Source organism: Anopheles coluzzii, chromosome 2 (assembly GCF_943734685.1).
Source record: "Anopheles coluzzii chromosome 2, AcolN3, whole genome shotgun sequence".
NCBI classification, from domain to species: domain Eukaryota; kingdom Metazoa; phylum Arthropoda; class Insecta; order Diptera; family Culicidae; genus Anopheles; species Anopheles coluzzii.
In genome coordinates, this window is record NC_064670.1 from 6,535,508 (window position 1) to 6,556,532 (window position 21,025).

General features: G+C 48.2%; 4 protein-coding genes and 1 long non-coding RNA gene across 10 annotated transcripts in view; 2 read left to right on the forward strand and 3 right to left on the reverse strand.

Moving 5' to 3' along the window:
- LOC120949926 (proteoglycan 4) overlaps positions 1-4,365 on the reverse strand; it is a 64,848-nt gene extending 60,483 nt beyond the window's left edge. For 4 of the 5 annotated variants that reach the window (XM_049605382.1, XM_040367569.2, XM_040367568.2 and 1 more), the window contains exon 1: positions 4,145-4,365. The gene's annotated coding sequence lies outside the window, so the exon portion shown is untranslated. The remainder of the gene's footprint in view (positions 1-4,144) is intronic. The other variant, XM_040367565.2, reaches the window with a different exon arrangement.
- A 260-nt stretch (positions 4,366-4,625) lies between these two features.
- On the reverse strand, positions 4,626-6,171 carry LOC125906734 (uncharacterized). The gene is made up of 3 exons (XR_007452086.1): positions 5,704-6,171; positions 5,545-5,637; positions 4,626-5,463 (listed from the first exon to the last, which is right to left on the reverse strand). It is a non-coding gene; the product is annotated as an uncharacterized LOC125906734 (long non-coding RNA).
- Positions 6,172-8,347: 2,176 nt separating this feature from the next.
- On the reverse strand, positions 8,348-10,522 carry LOC120949346 (apyrase-like). Of its 2 annotated transcripts, XM_040366603.2 has the most exons (3): positions 10,441-10,522; positions 10,278-10,379; positions 8,348-10,193 (listed from the first exon to the last, which is right to left on the reverse strand). In XM_040366603.2, exon 3 carries the CDS (start codon positions 10,087-10,089, stop codon positions 8,383-8,385), a length of 1,707 nt encoding a protein of 568 aa, XP_040222537.2. In that variant the 5' UTR covers positions 10,090-10,193; positions 10,278-10,379; positions 10,441-10,522; the 3' UTR covers positions 8,348-8,382. The 2 variants fall into 2 exon arrangements, with proteins under 2 accessions (XP_040222537.2, XP_040222538.2); XM_040366604.2 differs by lacking the exon at positions 10,441-10,522 and having other exon boundaries at positions 10,274-10,373.
- Positions 10,523-10,649: 127 nt separating this feature from the next.
- On the forward strand, positions 10,650-12,965 carry LOC120949347 (apyrase-like). The gene has a single exon (XM_040366605.2). The coding sequence runs from the start codon at positions 11,126-11,128 to the stop codon at positions 12,824-12,826; it is 1,701 nt and encodes a 566-aa protein (XP_040222539.2). The 5' UTR covers positions 10,650-11,125; the 3' UTR covers positions 12,827-12,965.
- A 103-nt stretch (positions 12,966-13,068) lies between these two features.
- Positions 13,069-21,015, forward strand: LOC120951520 (pickpocket protein 28). Its single transcript, XM_049606997.1, has 7 exons — positions 13,069-18,596; positions 18,707-18,836; positions 19,031-19,340; positions 19,414-20,276; positions 20,355-20,446; positions 20,520-20,698; positions 20,755-21,015. The coding sequence occupies exons 1-7, from the start codon at positions 18,545-18,547 to the stop codon at positions 21,013-21,015; spliced, it is 1,887 nt and encodes a 628-aa protein (XP_049462954.1). The 5' UTR covers positions 13,069-18,544.
- The last annotated feature ends 10 nt before the right edge of the window (positions 21,016-21,025 follow it).

Sequence of the window (21,025 nt, forward strand, 5' to 3'; positions counted from 1 at the left end):
TGAAACCATTTACGTTCTATCCGACACAAAACCTCCGCCGGCTGTCCAAATGTCCAGGCTCTGTAATGTGCGACCTTCAAACAATCGTCCAACGGTGGGCACGGTGATTAATCAAGACCGGTGTGGTTAAATAAAATTAGTTTCTTGACAAAACGTTCCGCATTCTAGAGCGCGGATGAATACGCATTGTGTTCCGAAAATAAAGCAACAGAAACCTCGCCCGGAATCTGCCTGAAGTCTTGTGGAACTTGAGCGACAGTTAACCAGGCGGGGAGCGTGACTGCAGGCAGCGTATGAAGCATTTCTTGGATAACATTCATCGAAAACCCCCAAACCATGCTTGCCACGTACGTAATTGATGCATTACTATATGTCGCGGTCTTACTGCATAGTTCGGGGTAGGAGAAGTTTAGACATATTATAAACCGGCCTGTCCATGCTTACGGCAAAACCTTCGGTTCACTTGTGGAACATTCACGCTGCGGGTCATGTTCGTATGTTCACCGCTAACCACTCTAGCTCTGCTTTGGACGAAAAAGACATTCCAATGCAAACGTCCGAGTCTCTCCAGTTACAACCACCGACCACTTGAAACAGTCTCACTTAGCAGTAGTAGCTCGAGATCTTACGTGGAATTTCCGGAACCGGCACACTAGGCCGTTCATTGGCCCAATCGCTCCGGGTCGAAGGACCAGGTTTAGCTTGGGTTATAGTTTGTGACCTCGCGCCCAGTGTGTCAAATGCCCCCGACGGGCATTTCGAAGGTACGTCGTACCCTACATTGTGGTTCACTTTTTTATTTTGTTTCTTCTTTCCTTTGGTATGACGATGGACACCTCCTAAAACGATATTCCCCGTCACTCGTTTTCACCGAACCGTTTTCGATAGCCTTCGATGTGGTTGTGTTTGAATTTCGCGGTTTCAAATTTGTGGATTGACCAGCGGCAATAAACGCACCTGCCTTTTACGGGTGCGAGAACCGCGACGCATGTCGGAAGGTCGGAACGGTTTCTATTGCTTTTGCCGGCCCCAGTTCGGCACACAAAAACACACACACAACGCATCACACGTCGCCGGGCTCTACATTAGCTTGTTGATCGTTAATGGTGCTAATGTGTCCGAACGGTTAAATCTACTCCACCAGTCCACACTAGTTCGAATTTCTCTCTTTCCCTATCGCTAGCTTAAAACACACACACACACACGCGAAACTGCACCGCATAGCGGAATGCGAATTTCGCAAACAACTTCCGTCGATCGATTGCGTTCAATTGGGTGTGCATCGCGAAATCTTGTCACTTTCACTTGCCGGCCCACTGTAGAGGATCGTGATCGTCGCTCGATTAGCCATCGGAAGCGGCAAGGGAAAGGCTAGCACAAACAGACAACAAAGCCATTGAATCATAAGAAGCCCAAGATGCGCCTCGAAGCGGGGTCTGATTTTTTTTTTGGGGAAAGTGATTTATTGGCACTGCGCGGTTCGCAATTCAATCGCAACCGGTGTGTTCGAATGATCTTACCGAGTGGTAAGTGCAAAAAAGGGGGAATCGAAGAAAGCTTCAAGCCCGATCGTTATTGCAGTTCTTTCAATGCAAGCCAATTCTCGTAAAATACGTTCGCCACTCCACTCCCGAACGACGCTTTCTACACATTAGCAAAGAGTAGCTCAGCACACCGATGCTTGCGATCTACAGTGAGGATCATAATTTAAGCTACAGTGGTTTCGGAGTGAGAAAAACTTTACTTTCAAATTAATCTGAAACCAGTCCCAGCATGTACAAAGGCTGCTCTACGACACGATATGAAAAAAGTTTCCATCCAAACAAATTGTTTGCGGAAGTGTAGCCTTCTTTTCTAAATTGCAAGCTCTCGCCCCGTGTTGCTAACTCGATCCCGTGCTTCTACTACTGCTACGGCTGCTGCTGCTGCTGATACTACTACTATTACTGCCGACTATTTATGAGGATTTGAAATTGTATCTTTTCCGACGCCGAGTCGCCCCGAAGATGGGCCGGGCGCTCGATTAAGGGATGGGAAAACTTTTTCCATCGCTACCGTCACAGGGATACACATGTGGCGAGGCCGAGAAGCCAGCGCTGATGAAGCAGCAGCAAAGCAAACCATCCCACACGGGTTTGCGGTTTTAACTTTACACCAAACCCCGTCGGGTGTAACTTAAGTATTTTGCTTTGGTCCCTTTTTCCACGGGGTGCGAATTGGAGACCAGGAGGTACGATCAAACATCCTCCTGCCGAGGAAGTCGTCCCACAGAGAAGTGCGTTGTTATAATTTGTACCTTGCTAACTTTTTCGCTCAGCTATCGTTAATTCGACCCCGTAGGAGGTTCAGGATGTCGTGATAAAGTTGGTGCTGCTTTGGCTTTGCTTAGACTACTCTTAGAATTGAAGATGACAAGCTGTATCATTACTGGTACTACCAGAGTATCAGCACTCCTACCCAAATAAGCAGTCAACAATCTTCTCCGATATGAGCAGTGCGTTTGAAAACTTTCCGTCGAAGAATTCATCAGCAGCGCTTCCAACAAGGCCTCATTATAGCATTCGCGTACTTGGCAGTACTTACCGCGTGATCTAGATCTAGGCTCTCCGTTGTAAGCACCGTTGCGTTCTGCCGACTTCCGGGTTACGCTGGGCTGTTCTAACATAACGGGCCGTCGGGTTTGCTGCGAGACAATCTCTGCTACGATACACGTTGGCCAATCTCAGTAACGGAGCAACGGCGAAGACGTCCGCAGGTCGAACGGACGAATGAACGGTGTTTCATTTCTTTGTTGTTATGTTTTTTTTTTTTCTCTCTGTGTCGTAAATTCCTACCCCTTTCACACTGCAAGCAGCTCCGAGCAAAGTATCGCAGACCTATCGCCGGTTGTGTTGTGTCTTATCCATTTCGTTTTCTTCCATCTGATTTTCCATGCCACGGATAAGCTTTTTTTTTTGCGCGCTCTTGCGTCTTTGCGGCATACGGCGTTGACTTTCTTCTGGCAATCGGCGCACTGGTACGTACCAGCCCGTACGTAAACAGACACTGCATGGGTATTCAGGGCCACGCAGGGCCGCCGGATACGTTGGCGAACAGGTAAATCACTGCATTTTCTGCACTCGTCGGAATGCCCTCCAAAGGGGGGGTGCAAGCGCCCAGTTTCGCTGAGCCGATCGACGACCTACCCAAAGCTGAGACTTCCCTCGTTCCCCCACTTTGGAAAGCTTGGTTGGTTCGAAACTAATTTGCATCAGAACGTTCGAGCATTCCGTGGAAACTAATTTCGAACCAAATCCCTTTACTGTACGAGCAGCCGATTCGTAGACGCCCATGCAGGAAGGAGACCAGCTTTGCCAACAAAAATAAATCACATACACACATACACGCAGGCACGCACACAAAACATATACACAATGGGAAAGAGAAAGAGAGAGTGGTGGCAAGGGCACGCACAACCATAAACGACCACGCGGAGGGAAAAGTTCAATATCCGGTTTGGCTCCGGTCGGTACTAGGTTAGTGACACGCGCGAAGTTGGAAGTTTTGGCGCGCGCGAAACATCATTCACAAGCGAATTGGAAACACGTGCACCGCTTCGTTAAGGATGGGGGAGCCATTCAATGGGGAAAGCTATTATCGTACGCTCGAATAAAGCGTATATCGTGTTTTGGAATGTTTCGCAAATGCAGGAAAAGCAATTTCGAAACAATTCCATCAGTGACACTAACTAACGCACCCGCCCCAAAACGCTCAAATCGTTTGCAGTGGGATCCATATCCCGTTAGCATGTCAGCGTTTATTGACGTTCCCATCGGCCGTTCTTGAGTCCAGGGTTCCAGCATCACCACCACCACCACCACCAGCACATGTCACTCGCACTTGCTTCCTTCCCTCGCTATAACCGGATTGTCGATCGGCAGCAGCAACAGCAGGTTGGTTTTCGTACAGAAAAAGGGCGAAGCCTGTCACTACCAAAACACACACCCGAAATCGCACAATCGGTCCACCTTTTTTGTTTCGCTTCTACCATCATCTCAGCTTCCTTCGACAGTTTGGTCCACAGTTCACGGGCACAAAACGGCCACAAAACTGGTTCTACAGCCGCAACAACAACAACAACAACAACGAGCACCACAACACTTACAACGCTCGGCTTTCTAAACTAATGCAGGAGAAAACTCGAAACGCACCTCCCGAACGCGGCCACCGTTGCGGTCGTACTGAAAGCGACAATGCGAAGACGAGACGACGCGCCAGACACAACACCAGAACCAAGAAAGCTGCTGAAGCCTGCTGAACGAACCACCGTGTAGCGCTTTTCAAACCTGCCACCGATGACGGTTGGCTAAAGACGAACTGCTTTCGCGCCGCGTGTAGCCATCGGGCCCTGGTCGTGGTCGAGTTTGGAGTTGGAAATCGAATCGAGAGAGCGAATGGAGAGAACCCATTAATGCGTGAGCATTTTGTTGGTGTGATGTTTCTCTCACGCGTATTGCACATTTGATTGCAACGGATGATACATTTCTGGGACGAATATGTTTGGAAACATATTATGTGATTTTGGGATATGAATTTTGATTTGAGACTATTTTCATGCCTTCTTTTCAAAATAAAAATGGGGTTAAATGTAATTATAAACAAGCAAAACGATATTCAAAATTTACGAGGAATAAAGTACCCAAATAGCATTGGAGCGTTACGTTTCGCGATTTTTGTATGGAAGCGTTACTGCTCGCTACCTGCTCATAACACTGCTCGATAGCAGTCCTTAGTGAGCAGGTAGCGTGTAACATTCTATGTAAGCTCAATGAAAGCTCAAAGCTCAAGCGTTACTTAGCGAGTGCTCGAACCACAGTATAGCGTTGTGGTTTCTGTATTCGGATGTAAACAAAAACACACACACTTTTTTTTAATTTCGATGCACATTGTCCAGTACAACGATAAAATGTATTTTATTTAACTATTATTCAATACTTACATGCCCCAATACATGGTTTTACACGTTTAAATACGATTTCAACCATCACTTTGGATGGTATCAACGGATGCCGACGGCGTTGTTGTCTCTGCGTCAGGCACATGTATTGTTGCTGCTTCTAATGCTCGAGTAAATCTTATGTTAGCTGTATTACAACGATTAAACGCACTAATTGTACCACTTGCAAAGCGATACAAATAAAGTAAAACACGTAATACACCGTACAACACAATTCTTAACAACACTTGCACATAAAAACCACTTGTCGATGCGGTGATCCAATGTCCTGTTTGCAGTGGAAAAATAACAAGGAAAAATTAGAATGCTTTCATATGTGATATTATTTTATAATACTTTCCTTTCCATGCTATTTTGTGGTGTATGGCAACGTTGGTTTGCTTGAAGATACACAACGACCGGTGTGTTGGTCCAGTTGAGAATGTGCCGATCACGATCACAGCCGGCTTTAGTGATTGATGTAGAAACTGTAACAAAGATCAATATCATTAAATCTGCATTATTTTTGCAATTCATTGTGATTTAAAAAGTAAAACATTTCATCTTACCGGCGTCGTATTCCGTCGGCATACACACACACACAGCTGCTCAACCATACTCGGACGAATGTTGCCAAATTTCGGGATGAAATGATGTTTTTCCTGTGGAATAATGTGTTCAAGCATTAAAATATAGTTTATTTACTGAAATATGCACAGAACACTTACCTTTTCTCGAGTTTTCACATAAAATTTCACGATTATTCTGCACACAATCTTTACGGGCGGTTGTCCGTGTTTGTTTACGTTTCTAACTAGACAGATATGCGAGCTGTCATGTGACGAAGCGAAATACATTCAAACCTCGCCAATTGCAAGTCTGCTTTTTCAATTGAATACAAAAAAATCCGAGTTGTTCATATAAATATGAGAATAAGTCAGTTAATCCACATTGTATAAAAGAATAAACATGACAAAATACGCAGACATTAGTCGTGTTGCATAAAAAATGTCTTTTTAATAAACAAAATCTATCTTTTTTTGTAGACATATGATATAAATGCAATTGGCGAGTTCTAATTGTATCATATATATTGCTATTTTCAAAGCGGTTTAAATTAAAACAATAAGTGTTTTTTTAATAATCAGAAAAATAATTATAAACATAATAATGATAAAAATGTATTTTATTACAAACACGTACAACGGTAATCTAACTAGTAAGCATGTACATGCACGTGTGTAATTAATTAATACATATTTTGTATTCCTATATGAGTGTTATTAAGTGAAACAGACAATATATTCTGTTAATTTTTCAATTCTTCAAGATAATGTTTTTTTAATATAAACATGTAAGTTTGTTTTAAAAACATGTTAAAAAATATTCAAAAAAAAGTAACATGTACATAAATGTATATTTTAATAAATATATTACCGCTTACCATAACTATATGGACAACATATATAAAATAAAAATATATATATATATGTATATATATATATATATATATATATATATATATATATATATATATATATATATATATATATATATATATATATATATATATATATATATATATATATATATATATATATATGTATATATATATGTATATATATATATATATATATATATATATATATATATATATATATATATATATATATATATGTCATTATATACATGTTGTTAATATAATTATTTTTTATATCATTATACCGATGCCGGAAACCTTTATTTTTTTTCATTAAACTTTAGTTCAAGTTTTTGTTAATTTTGTGTTAACATATGTGCTCAATCGTAATGAAACATCCATCACTCATCTTTTCCAAATTCAGTTAGACCATCTCGCTTTGATTTGAATTCTAAGTCAGAATGTATGGGGTGCGCGGTAAGGGTAAGAAGAACATAGGGGCGGGGGTACAAATAAACGCATCACAACACCAAAGTCTGGGTGAGACGGTGATGGTGTGAAACGCTTCTTGCTTCAAGCTCTTGTGGTAACAGTGTTAAAAGCAACAACAACAACAGAGAATAACGCATCGCGTAGAAACAAACACACCGTTCGTGGGTATGTCAGGGGGGGAAACAACGGGAAAAGCTCAATTCTCTCTCAGCGATGCCGCTTGGGTATGTACAGCACTGTATTGCTCCATCGAGAGTGCTTTACTTTGCTGAGAGATACACAAACAGAGAGAGTAAAGGGAGAGCTGAATAGATTCGTGGCAGGGTTGTCAAACTACGCAACGTTGCATTACTCGTTTCGATTTGTTTGCTAGTTTGTCAAAAACCAAAATAATTTATTTATTATTTTTGTTGCAACTTTTCAAATATTTTTACTATTTACGATGTCTAAAAGGTGATATTGCCACATCAATATTTTGTGATTAGCCATTACCACAGTGTAAATCCTACACACAGCACTCTCAACAAAGCCTTAAAACATTCCTCAAGCTATTTCTGCCCCTGTTCCTAACCATGCCTCCAACAACTTCGAAACAAATTTGAAAGCTAAAACAAAAGTAACCCAGCGGGACGTCGTGGCGCGACAAAACGGCCCCGAAACACGTACAATACGTTGCAAAAATTGATGCCAAACGAGTGGAAATTTTTAATACCCAGCAAGGAACTTTATCATCTACCAACGGTGAAGCTGTTAGCAGCTCCCAAACTCTATATCTCGCTCTCCCTCCCCCCAGTTCAACTTCACATTGTTCCTTGTCAGCGCGAAGCGACTGAAACTTATGTTTATGTTTCATAACCAAGAAAACATCCCAATGGCTTGAGCCGGCTGGCTGTTGATCTAGTGGGGGAACTTTTCCCCAAAAGCTGTCGAACACAACGAACCGCCTGTCTGGACTGGGTGAAGCGGAAGGACGTATGATGCCGACGTCGAACCGAACCGTTAGGGCACGAAATCACTGTTCAATTCAATAAAGTTATCGGGTGCGGTACGAGACCCAAATCCCCCGAGCACATTGCCAGCTACAGCATAAAGAGATTCTTCCCAAAGAATGGTTCCGCTCCGGTCCGTAATGAGATGGTTGGGAAAAGTTTGGCGAAGAAAGTTCACGCCATGGCATGAATGTGTAGTTGGCAGCGGTGTGACGTGTTGATTGACGCACATGCTATACGTTCGGATTTAACAGCCGCTGGGAACGCTTCATGGTCAAGGCTGTTGGATAGTAGGCTGCCACAAAATTAATTACTGGTTGCATTAAAACGTAATGTCCCTTTTTTTTTACATACCACAACCATCGTCGTGACATTGTAAATTTCCTTCCACGTTTCAAGCCAACATTCACTATCCAATCGAACGCGACCTTAAAGTTACAGTATACAGCTAAATAAAAGTTCTCATAACAATGCGCTTTTGAACTCACAATCGAGTTGCGTTTTATTCACTCTGCAATAACGGTAATGCGTCCCTCAGTTCCGCTAACGATGGGAGTCATCTTTCGTACGTAATGCTCCAGCACGGCAATATCCACCGGACCGATCAACAGATTTGTAGCCCTCGCAGGAATCATCGTGTACCCGCTGCCACCCTTCCGTATGTACGCACCGGTCGCTACCCGATACACACGCTCCGGATCTAGTGGTTCGTAGTGAGGCACCGAACAGTAGCGACACCGTAAGCTCACCGACACTACCCGGCTCCCGGCAGGGCGGCGCAAATCGTACGTCACCTTCATGCCAGACATCTGCATCGTGTCCGATGTGCCGTACCGGCTTGCACTATGCTCCAGCACATCGAGCAGATCCCGACCGAGCAGATCAAAGCTATCGATCGTATCCTCAAACGGTACCGCCGTCACAAGATCATCGAACGTGAGATTCCCAGCAAACAGTGACGTTCGCATGCCACCACCGGTATTGAACGCGATAGCCACCTCCGTCCACTGGTCGGGCTTCGGAGCCTTCTGGCCCTCCGTGGCGAAGTAGTCGATGTACCCGTCCGTAATAAAGTTACCAAAGTTACACTCTCCCCGAGCGCAGTCGGGTTTTGCGAGCATTACCGCCGAATAACCGATCTGCCGGTTGGCCTGCACGTTGACCTGCTCCCGCCATGGAGCTAGCTGTGCGAGAACTTCTTCATCCTGCGGTACCGAGCTGTCCAGGAATTCGGGATTTCCTTCCCATTCACGGATGTTACCTTCCTCATCGAAGTAGAGCGTGATACGTCCAACGTACTTCGCGTACGACGCCGCCTGCACAATCAGTGTCGTGCGTCCCTCGGGATGCTCTACCACGATCGGGTACGTATCTTCTGGGTCATCCGGAAACCCATCGGCAGTACCGTTGTATAGGAAGGTGTGTGAATGTCCTCCGACGACCACATCAACATCGGGAAGTTCACGAGCAATGATACGATCGATCTCCAAACCACAGTGTGAAAGCACCACAATGTGTTGAATTCCTTCCTCCTTCAGCCGACCGATCTCCATCCGTAGCTGCTCTACTTCGTCCAGAAACCGGAGTCGCTCCGTCATGCCCATCGTGTTTGTGAGATGATGGATAACACCAACCACACCGATTTTACGCCCACCACGCTCCAGCACTACGCTTTTCGTGTACTTCCCCTGTAGAGTCGGTTCTTCCCGATCGTCGATATTAGTCACTACCACCGGGCTATCGATCACGTCCAGGAATGGCACCAGCCCACCAATACCATGTTCAAACTCGTGGTTCCCGAGTGTCATCACGTCCGCCGGGAGAAGATTCAGAAAGTGTGCGGTCACATTCCAGCGCAGCAGCGAGTACCACAGTGTGCCTTGGAAATTATCACCAGCGTTCAGGTATATCGGATTGCGATCGGCATACTCGCGCTGTAGGGATTTGACACGGGAGACAACCCGAGCGTATCCTCCGATACATCGCTCACCCTCGTCTGGTTTGCAGCGCGTCGAAACTGTGTTCGTTTCTTCGAACCGGGCATGAAAGTCGTTCAGATGGATGATCGTCAGAGGAAACAGCTGCTCACTCACTGAGGGCTGCTTCGCTATAAGCACACCGGAAGCAGAGTCTACCGATTGATGCAACACTGTACACCTGCCAACTACGGCCAGAGCGCAGCAGACAGTCAACAACCACGGCAACGAGATCATCGCTCGCACGATTCTCCCGTCCACAACTGACACAACTCGACAATTCCACACAAACAAGTGGACGCGCAGCGTTCAGCAATGTGGTAGGTGATAAGCTCCAATCCCTAGCAATCGCCGCGGGGGAGAAGTAACAAAAAACTGAGACTCTCATCAACACGCAGATAACCCGTTTGGGCATACATACTTACACACGAGCGAGCGCACGGGACGCGTCGCGATGCGTCGTTGTTAAGGGGAAGCAGCAAAGACGCGTGTAAACTGTGCGCGGTGTACAGCTCAACTGAGGCCCACTTAGTGCGGAAGAGAAGATTAACTAACGAGTCGCGCTTGGAAGATACAGCTCTTTATTACCTATCTTCCGTGCGAGAGAATTGCCCTGGAGAAGCTTCCCTGCTGGTCGTTGAGTTGAAGAGGAGCACTGAATACGATTCGGCGACTGGTAGAATAATTTATACGCAGGCCCAAACCCATTTTAAGGATAGTTTCGGAGTAATCGATTCGTATTTTGTCCATCAATTATAGGTTTGATAACATCCAAGGCGTAGGGAATGCAAATTTCCTAACTGGATGTATGTGGACTTTAATCACCTTCTCTAGGCAAGGGAGCAGTTAGACTCATCCATCTCCAAAGTGCTTCCGACCCCGTTCAACCGTTCCACCACCGGTGTTGCATCAATCTGCATTGAAATCGACGTTCACAGCTTATCAGCAACCACATGCAGCCAAAGCGTCTGATACTGAAGAGTTATTAACGTCGGTCACGCTGCTATCACACCTTCTTTTTTGTTCACCAAACCCCCACTATTTAGGTCGTGAGAATGGGGAAACGAACCCCCATTCCTTGAAGTCCCGACGGCATCCAACGTCGGAGAGTGCTGGATCGTTACATTTCATCGTCTCTAATACCTCCACAGGCCCCTTTCTCGACGGTCAATGTTTTTGATTTGCTCTTATCAACACAATTGCCCGCACCAGCTCAACCAACACAGACAGAACGAGTCCAGCAGAGTGTCAGTAGTCGTTCGACGCTGGCAAGATGTGGACCGTCCCAGCTTTGTTACGCTTTGGGATCTGTTTGACAGTTACGGCCGTGTGTGGTGTGTGTTGTGCGGCCGCCTCCGAGCAAGGTGTTCTGATTAGCAAAACGTGGAGGGCGGAGAAAAGTGACGACCCGCTCTACCCACTGACCATCATCCATCTGAACGACTTTCATGCCCGGTTCGAGGAGACGAACACAGTTTCGACGCGCTGTAAACCGGACGAGGGTGAACGATGCATCGGCGGGTATGGGCGGGTTGTCTCCCGTGTCAAATCGCTGCAGCAGGAGTACGCCGATCGGAACCCAATCTACCTGAACGCGGGCGATAGCTTCCAGGGCACGATCTGGTACACGCTGCTGAGGTGGAATGTGACTGCCTACTTTCTGAACCTGCTGCCCGCCGATGCAATGACGCTCGGCAACCACGAGTTCGATCACGGTGTGGAGGGACTGGTACCGTTTCTGGGAGCTATCGACAGTCCCATGCTGGTTGCCAACATCGACGATCGTGAGGAGCCGACGCTACAGGGGAAGTACCAGCGAAGTGTCGTGCTGGAGCGTGGTGGTCGCAAGATCGGAATCATTGGAGTGATACACCACGCGACCGATACGCTCAGCATGACGGACCGGGTCCGCTTCCTGGATGAGGTGCAGTGCATCAATCAGGAGGCGACGGCCCTGAAGCAGCTCGGCGTGGACATTATCGTAGTGCTGTCGCACTGTGGCTTTACCATCGATCAGCAGATTGCGCGGGAGTGCCCGGATGTGGACGTCGTTGTCGGAGGTCATTCGCACACCCTGCTGCACACGGGCACTGTGGCCGATTGGCCGGACGTACCGGCGGGCAGCTATCCGTTCGTGGTGGAGCAAGCTGCCGGCCGCCGGGTGTTGATCGTACAGGCCGGCTCGTTCACCAAGTACCTGGGCCATCTGGTGGTGTACTTTGACGAGCGTGGCGAAGCGGTCCGCTGGGAAGGTAACACCGAGTATCTGGACGAATCATTCCCCAAGGATGAACAGATCGAGCGAGAGCTGGTGCCGTGGCGCACTCAGGTCGATGCGCTCGCCGTACGCCCGGTAGGAGTGTCCAGGGTGTTCCTGTCCAAGCCGGCCTGCCGGACGGGGGAGTGTAACTTCGGCAGCTTCGTTGCGGACGCGTTCGTCGACTACTACGTCGGCCGGGGAGAGGCCGAGCACGAGTGGACGTACGCGGCGATCGGCATCACCAACGACGGTGGCCTCCGAACCTCGCTCGCACCCGGCACGCTGACGTACGAGGATCTGGTGACGGCCATCCCGTACGAAAACACGGTCGATACGTTCGAGCTGCGCGGCCAGTATCTGCTCGACGCGCTCGAGTACAGTGCCAGCCGGTACGATACGGCCGACGTGCTGCAGTTCGCGGGGCTGCGTGTCGTCTTCAACCTGACGCGCCCTGCCCTGCAGCGCGTCCAGCGTGTGGATGTGCGGTGCCGGGTGTGCCGGATTCCGCGCTACGAGCCGCTGGACGTGAACGCTACCTATCGGATTGCGATTGCGGCGTGGATTGGCAGCGGTGGCAACGGGTACACTATGTTCGGCCAGCATCGCACCAACGTGCGCGTTGGCCCACTGGACATTGACGTGTTCGAGCGGTACGTGGCCAAGATGTCGCCCATTATGCAGGGAACGGATGGGCGAATGGTTTTTGTCCGGTGAGCGGCTAGAAAAAGACTCTGCTCTAAATGGGGTTAAGCGCTAAGCGACGAACTCGGTTAAACGATTTGTTTTCACTTTTAGCAAGAAAATATGAAGGAGATTAATTTAAATAAACTACACGATGCGTCATAACAATAAACCATCTACCCGACTTAATGGCAGGTTTCAGTTCTGGGGAATTTTCTCGCACCACGCAAACGGGCATTATGCTGCTGTACGCAAATCTGTTTCGCAATTTTCTTCCCTCACCTTTTGTCAGCGGACAGTTCTTTCATTAATTTCACACCCAGCCCACAAGTAGTTTGCACTTTCCCCACCATCATCTCTAGCACACGATGTGGCTTATGCACATCGCATCACCGACACCGCGCTCCGGATCACACCGTGACAAACCCCGGCGGCGGCGTTAGTGCAAGCAACACCACGCTTAACTGATTAGTGCTCGTTAATTTGTGCCGCTTTTCCCTCCGGGTGCTACGCCACTTACTACCACACACACCGCCAGCAAATTACGATGCAAATACTAGACAGCGGGTAGCATCCGCACACAATGCGCCTTCTTGCTTGCTCCTCTCCAAAGTCCAATGTGTCAATATTTACGACAGTGAATAGAAGCGCGCTGAGGCTACAGAAAGAAGGAATAGAAAAAAAAACTGTACTTAAAATCTGTTCCTAGCACATGGCACTAAAAACCTGCCTGCGCCACCGTTGACCTAAAACGACATGGGGAGGGCTTAATGACGAAAGTAAACGACGGGAACCTAGGCAGGGCGGCACTTCAAGCACCTGCTTCAAGAACCTGCGCCCAACGGGATGAAACGGTCACGCGGAACGACGCCTGTGCTGTGTTGGCGCGGCCCATGTGGTTGCGCTAAATGCGGGAAAGCGTGTCGCGGAATTTTCACTCCCATCCCGGACCGACCGACCGAACAGGAGCAGTGCATACACATGCATTTCCATATTTACATACACGGTGGTGGTGACGGTTTAGAAACTGCTGGAACCAACATTCTCGGTCACACTGTCGCATCGTCACACCGGTGGTGCTTTGTCACAGTAACCAACAACGGGCAACGTGTTCTGGTATGTCCGGACAGGACGACCACTTTTGCCTGTTGAACAAGCTGCCATGCTTACTTACGGTACGGGCAGGTCTCTTGTTGGAAATTAGGCTAAAATGGGCAACACGGCATAAAAGCATCCCCAGAGAGACGGACGTCCTTCTCATCTCATACAGTCCAATGGCCATGTGGTAGAGTTTCTCGCAATGCATTTCCCCACGCTTGGATGCTCCAAATGAAATGAAAATCCAGTGCCCACATTTCCAAACAACCATCCGAACGATCCTCTGATGTCCAATCCAGGAATGGGAGGTTCAAAAATCGCAAACAAACGTCACGCCACGATGATATTGATAAATATCGGGCAAACCGGGTCCTTACAGCAAACTGCTATTACATCGTTCGCTCCACAAATGAAGTAGAAGCATTAAATGTCCGGTTTGCCCATTGCGAACGGAGCCGCAGGTGGCGAAACTGTCTCTGCCCAACACTTTGGCGGGCTTGCGGAAAAGTGCATATCCGCATCGTTATGACTGCATGGGGTCGCATCAATTCGTTCCCGATGGATGGACAGATGGATAGGGTTAACCCCCCCCCTTCAGTGCCGTGTTTATGCAAACATAAGCAAAGATAAACTTTGTGTAACACGCCATCCGGACGGTCACTGTTGGGAAATGGGCATCGAAAAACGGACAAGTTTTCAGTGGAGATAGAATTTTGGATTTTCAAAAAAGCTCGATTGATGTGTCCTTGAAGAATGTAAAAGAGAAATATATAGAAGAGTTCGAGTAGTTGTTTTGTATTACAGTTTTACATATAATTTCATTTTTTGACCACCAACAGCAACTTCTGTGATTTTTTTCCCGCTGGTTCAAATCGGTTTGATTTGTTTTTCCACCCTTCGCCCCTTCAGTGCGGATTGTTCCTCTCCACTGTCCGTGTCCACTATTTGCAACAAAACCAGTCAAAGGGCACGCGATCAGCCTCAGTAGCTGACCGGTTCCGGTTCCGGTTAGAAGGCTCGAATTAAAAGAAAACGCGAAGCTCTTTAGCTTTTAGTTGGTTTATTCGCGGTTCTAGTGCTTAAAATTCCGTTTATCAGCTTACTACCAGCCAAAAAGGTGCTTAAAAAATGGCTTTTATCCCATTTTCCGTGGTTCACCGTATCATCGTTTTCTGCTTTCTTTTTGAATTGTTCGTTTATTCTATCCTCCCCCGGCGCACGTTTCCAGAATCGCAATTCAAGAGGCTTAACCGCAGGCTGGAATGTTTATATTCGACCAGTAAAGTACGAAAGGAGTGGAACTCTCCCATGTTGTTTCATTAATTCCATGTGCAAGAGGAGACACAGATGACTCCCGTCGTTTTTAATCCCGCTACATTGTTCCAAGTAGCTGCCCAAATTATAACAGTGCAAAAGCTCTCTTATGTGTGAGGATGTGTGCTGGACAGTTGCGTTTCGCCGCATAATTGAATCATAATTCCATTCCTGCTGTTTCCAGGATGGCAGCAGCGTTCGACACGTTTTGCAGCAGATTTTTAGGTTTATTTTAATTATTTTTTAAATCTTTTCCATTGCTTCGTTGGACATGAAAGCGAGCAAATTTTCCCCCTTTTTGTTGTTCGCCTTTTCCACGCCTCCAACCAGTACGCAATGCACACAGAGAAGTGGACTGTAAATCTTCTGCATTCTTGTTCAATTAACGCAACTCTTCCACTCCCGTTAAGCTGTTAAACTTGTGCTGCATACGAAGCGTTCATTATTGGCAGGATTGGATGCTGTTTTTTTGTTTGTATTCGGCTCGTTTTAATATTAAATTTTAATAACGAGTCAGAATCGTGTGTGTGCGAGTGAGCATCTAGCATTTCTGCGAAGGCGAGAGACCCTTTTGATGCATTTTCCCAGGCGGCACACGTCGTTATTTGCCATTACTGACCGGCCCCGTTGAAAGGGGGTAATTGGAAGTCGAAATCACCACCGAAGGGATATATATATATAGCCTCCTCCCCAAGCACGTGGCGCGTGAGAGTGAATTCGATCCAAAACGGCTTCAAAGGGATAAGAGTTCAAACGCTGCCTCGGTTCGTTACACGGTTGATGGGTGAACAAAAAAGGAGCACAGACACACACACACAAACACACGCGCTCTAAATGGTTTAAAGCTACTTAACCTGGGCACTGGTATTTGGAATTCTCGTTTAAAGCCCAAGAGCATGCAAAACTTCCAACCCATACCGTAAACTTTAATTATCCAAATGTCCCACACAGCAACGGCTGCAGCCACCAGGTGGAAAATACATGTTTGTGGATAAGCACAAATAGAGCACCCTCCATCGCTCCACCTTTCCCCCAGATTACACATACCTTGTACCAACGGAAGGGACCAGCAAAAAGGTGTTCTCAATGTTCCAAAAAACCGTCCAAACCCTATCATAACCCAACGCCCAGGCACACACACACACGCACCGGACCAGATGGTGCCATACCGATATTTTCGATAAAATTTGCCAAAAAATTGGCTCGGCCCGCCACTAAGCACACACACCGGGGCCGAGGTTTTCGTGCTAAGGAGATGCAAAGAAAAAAAAGAAGGACAGTATCATCCCATTACCTTCCGACCCGGGTCTCCGCACATGGATTATGGCAACGGGCAACCCAGTGAGCTGAAAAATTGGAAAATGATGACTTTAAAGCCCGATTCTTGTGGGGACTGGGGGAAAGATTCCACTGCCAGAGCTGGGCCAAGTGACAAAATTGTAAATTAAACTTTAATGAAAGGTCGTTCGGGAATCTGGGGTTCGATCGATTAAACTGCGGCATTTTGTGGCGTATTAGCGGTGCCCTGGCGCTCAATGAGGGTATAAAGTATTTGCTGCTGTAAAAGCAACCACATGTGGATATTACAACTGAACCAAAGTTGCGTTTACTGGCAAACAGTTGCTTAGAAATTAGGAAGGTTTTTTTTTACGATATTCTTTCAACCGTCAGTTACACGTTCACAACTCCAATCTATGCGGAAAACCCCACTAAAACTCGATTCCACGTACATCCACAGCGTGGAGCTGCTTAGACATTCTCCCTCGTCCCTCGAATCACACCAAAGGATTAATGTTACCTTCGTGGTCTACACTAGTGATGTGCTGTATGGAGCGCACCCACGACTCCGATCCGACTCCGACTACTATTAGTCCGATTCCGACTTCGGCAAAATGGGCCCACTAGATCCGGCCGGAGTCGGAGTTGTCCGAAGTCGCCCGGAGTCGTCCGGAGTCGCCCGGAGTCGTCTGGAGTCGCCCAGGGTCGTTAGGAGTCGGAGTCGTCCGGAGTCGTCCTGAGTCGTCTAGAATCGTTAGGAGACGCCCGGAGTCGCCCGGAGTCGTCCGGAGTTGTCCGGAGTCGGAGTCGTTCGGAGTCGTTCGTAGTTGTCGGAGTCGTCCAGAGTCATCTCCGGAGTCTTTCAGGATCTAAGTTGGTCGGATGACTCCGGATGACTACGACTCCGACGACTCCGAACGACTTCGAAAGACTCCGAATCCGGGTGATTCCGAATGACTCCGGACGACTCCGACTCCGGACGACTCCGACTCCGAACAACTCCGGGCGACTCCAGACGACTTCGGACGACTCCGGGCCTTTTCAGACGATTACGAACGACTCCGGATATTGCAGCGGGGACCTACCTTCCACAGTCGATTCCGAATTTATCGGGGTCGGATCGGAGTCGACACCGGATTTTTGCCAACTTTACCCATCACTAGTCTACACATCTCGCCAGCACACGGAGCACACAACAAGCGTCCTGTATGGCTGGGCAGGATATATCGGAAGGACGCCGGCGGAGTGGTTGATTGATTGTCGATACATGCAAATAATTTCCTTCCGCTGTTACCGGGCTGGCAATTGATGGGAGGCCGCCGTCAACATCATAGGTTAGAGCGCGCGCGCGTATGTGGTCTCAGCAGGGGGAAGCCAAGACAAATTTGGCAACTTTGGTGGCAGGAGCAATGCCGCATTCTTCTTGAACAAAAGACACACACACACCACACACTCATAATGTTACACTCACTACGTGCTCCATAAACTCGCTGCAAGTAGGACGGTTATTGCACTGAGGCGGAAGCCACCAATTTCACACGCCTTACATTGGGAGGGACTTCCCTTCGAAGGAGCATTGTTCGGCGGCAAAATCGATGTTCAAGGTGTTTTCCCCGCACAGCAGAACAACCTTTGGTAGGGGGGGAAATTACCCTCCAATGTATGTATGTGTGCTCGTACGTGAGAAATGTGATGCTGCGGTATTGATCGAAAGGGCTTCGACGGGCAAACATAACCGTTGGCGCATACAATGCCCTGCCTTACAAGAGAAATTGCCCAAAAAGAGCTGCCAAACACGTTTTCCAATATTATGTTGATGGTAGCCTCAAATTAATCGATAGTGTCCGCGCGTATGTGTGTGTGTATGTGGTCTCCCCACTCCCCAAAAAGCCATTTCAAGCCACAATCCATTTCCATTACGGTTCGCAGTGGGCTCTGCATAAAAGATCAAAGCATGCTTTACAAACCCACTCGGTGAATGGTTTTGTTGTGGTTTGCAGTGGTAAAGTGGTCACGGCAGAGAGGAAAAAATCAACCGACGCATCATCAGTTTACGCCATCATGGCTCCCGTTTTCCCATTGCACCGCCTGCCGCACGTGGCGTTCGATAAGGGTAAGTGCGATTGAAATCCGTGCTTTAAACCCGATGTTAAAGTAACGCCCCTCCTCATTACCTGAGCTGCTATGAACTTTGCTTCCAAATATGCATCCTCCGCTCCGCAGAGCAACGCATCAAAGCGGCAATCAGCAGGGAGCGTGTCTCGTTTACGGAGAATCTTCGCGAGTACTGCCTCAACACCACCATCCACGGGCTGAAGTACATCGGGACCGTATCGCTGACGCTCTGCGAAAGGTAGATTAGTGATTTATTAATTAAAAACAAACACACACACAGACACTTAGGATGATCAATCAATTAAGGACGGACACTTGATTTTGTCCACCATCAAAATCCTAACCTCACCACAAACGTTTAATGCCCACTCGAGCACTCCGAAGCTCCACACTGCCGCACACTAATTGGACGCCATTTTGTTGCTGCTTCAGGGCTTACTTTTTCCTGACCTTTCTCGTCGTCACCGCCTGCTCGATCTACTTCATCTCGAATGTGTACATCAAGTGGCAATCGTCGCCGATCATCATCGGCCTCAACCCGATCGCGACCCACATCCGGAACATACCGTTTCCGGCCGTGACGATCTGCAACATGAACCAGCTGCGGCGCGAGGCCGCCGAGCGCATCGAGCAGAACACGCTCGAGCAGACGGTGCTGCAAAGCATCTGCTCGATCGATGGCGACTTCAACGACACACAGTACGAGGGGAAGTGGTCCGCGGTGAAGCGGATGCTGCTGAGTGTACGTTTGCCCCCGGAGGATGGTGCTGGGTGTGTAAGTTAAGCTTCCTCTATTCCTTCCAACCACCACGCAGGCAACGCAACCCTGCTCGGCGCTGCTGAAAGCTTGCCGGTATGCGAAGCAGCCGGAACGCTGCTCGGAAATATTCCAGTCCATCTTCACCGACGAGGGCCTCTGCTGCACGTTCAACACGCTCGACACGGTGTACATGTTTCGGAATGCGACCGCACCGAGCATCTTTCCCACCGAGGTGGGCAGCAGCAGTGGCCGGTTCCGCCCGATCCTGTGGACGCCGGAAAACGGGTACGCCGAGGAGCCGTCCAATGCGTCCTATCCGCGCTTCATTGCCGGGCCGGGCGTAGCGATGGGACTGGCGATGGTGCTGGATGCGAATGCGAGCGATTACTTCTGCTCCTCTACGTCGTCGGTTGGGTTTAAGATCATCTTTCACAGCCCGTCGGAAACGCCCAAGATTACGGACTACGCGCAGTACATCCCGGTCGGTACGGAGAATCGGATCATCATCACGCCGAAGATTAACGACGCAGCCGACCAGATACGGAAGGTGGCCCAGGCGCAGCGGCAGTGCGTGTTTGCGAGCGAAGCCAACCTGTCCTACTACAGCGTGTACTCGCGCAACAACTGCGAGCTGGAGTGCGAGGCGAAGCTGATACTGGAGAACTGTGGCTGCGTGCTGTACTATCTGCCGAAGCTGTACGAGGACACGAAGATCTGCAGCCGGGCGAATGCGCGCTGTTACGAGCAGATCCGCAGCTCGATTGCGTTCACTGCCAACACGAGCATTTCCTGCTCCTGTTTGCCCGGGTGCTTCGAGATTAGCTATGTGCCGGATTTGACCACGGCCGAGCTGCAGGTTGGTCGGTTCGGCATACGGGAGACGCTGCTGGACAACGTGAAGGACGAGGTGTATGCAAAGTGAGAGTGGGGAAAGAGGGAATGCTTCGAAAATGAGGAATCTCGGATGTGTCTTTTCCATTTAATGTGTGCTTGCAGGGAGAACTTGGCGCTGGTCTACATCTTTGTGAAGGATACGTACTATCGCAGCTTTACCAAGGGCGAGCTGGTGGGCTTTACCGACTTTCTATGTAACTTCTATTCCTCGCTGGTATCACTTTTAGCGCTTTTAATCTGTTTTCTCTCTCTTACCGCTCTTTCAAGCGAACGTTGGTGGCTTACTCGGCCTCTTCTTGGGCTTTTCCATCATCTCACTCATCGAGGTAATCTACTTCGTCACACTGCGCCCATACTGTGCAAAGCGAAAGCAGCAATGCATCAATCGAAAGGAGCAAAACGTGGAAGCGAACCATTTGACCGCTGCTCGAAACGAACTACTTTGGGTATGGTAACGCTCTTTACATTCTCATTTTCAATTCTAAACAATTGCTTCCAACAGTTTGGCTCCAAACCATCCACCACAACAGCGATACAGTTTCTTGGCCGCCCAACGGACGCCGATCGCTATGATGCAAACGACTATCACCTACATGCCGGACGCAATGCAATGGTAAAAGAATTTGCCGCTAAGCTTAAGCATCTTGTACATTCTCGACTGCAACAGGCAAACGGTTGGGTGCGGAACACGTTCCGTTCGCGACGGACTCAGCTCGGCTTCGGCCAGGAGCGCACTGGAACGTCCTATCCTTTCTACGACTGAAAACGGGCAC

Excerpts from the sequence above, each read along its gene's own strand:
- LOC120951520 (XM_049606997.1), top strand. The coding sequence starts at position 18,545 with ATGGCTCCCGTTTTCCCATTGCACCGCCTGCCGCACGTGGCGTTCGAT. Across the intron at positions 18,597-18,706 it reads GCACGTGGCGTTCGATAAGG|AGCAACGCATCAAAGCGGCA; the intron begins GTAAGTGCGATT and ends TCCGCTCCGCAG. Across the intron at positions 20,447-20,519 it reads GGGCTTTACCGACTTTCTAT|CGAACGTTGGTGGCTTACTC; the intron begins GTAACTTCTATT and ends CGCTCTTTCAAG.
- LOC120949346 (XM_040366603.2), bottom strand. The coding sequence starts at position 10,089 with ATGATCTCGTTGCCGTGGTTGTTGACTGTCTGCTGCGCTCTGGCCGTA.
- LOC120949347 (XM_040366605.2), top strand. The coding sequence starts at position 11,126 with ATGTGGACCGTCCCAGCTTTGTTACGCTTTGGGATCTGTTTGACAGTT.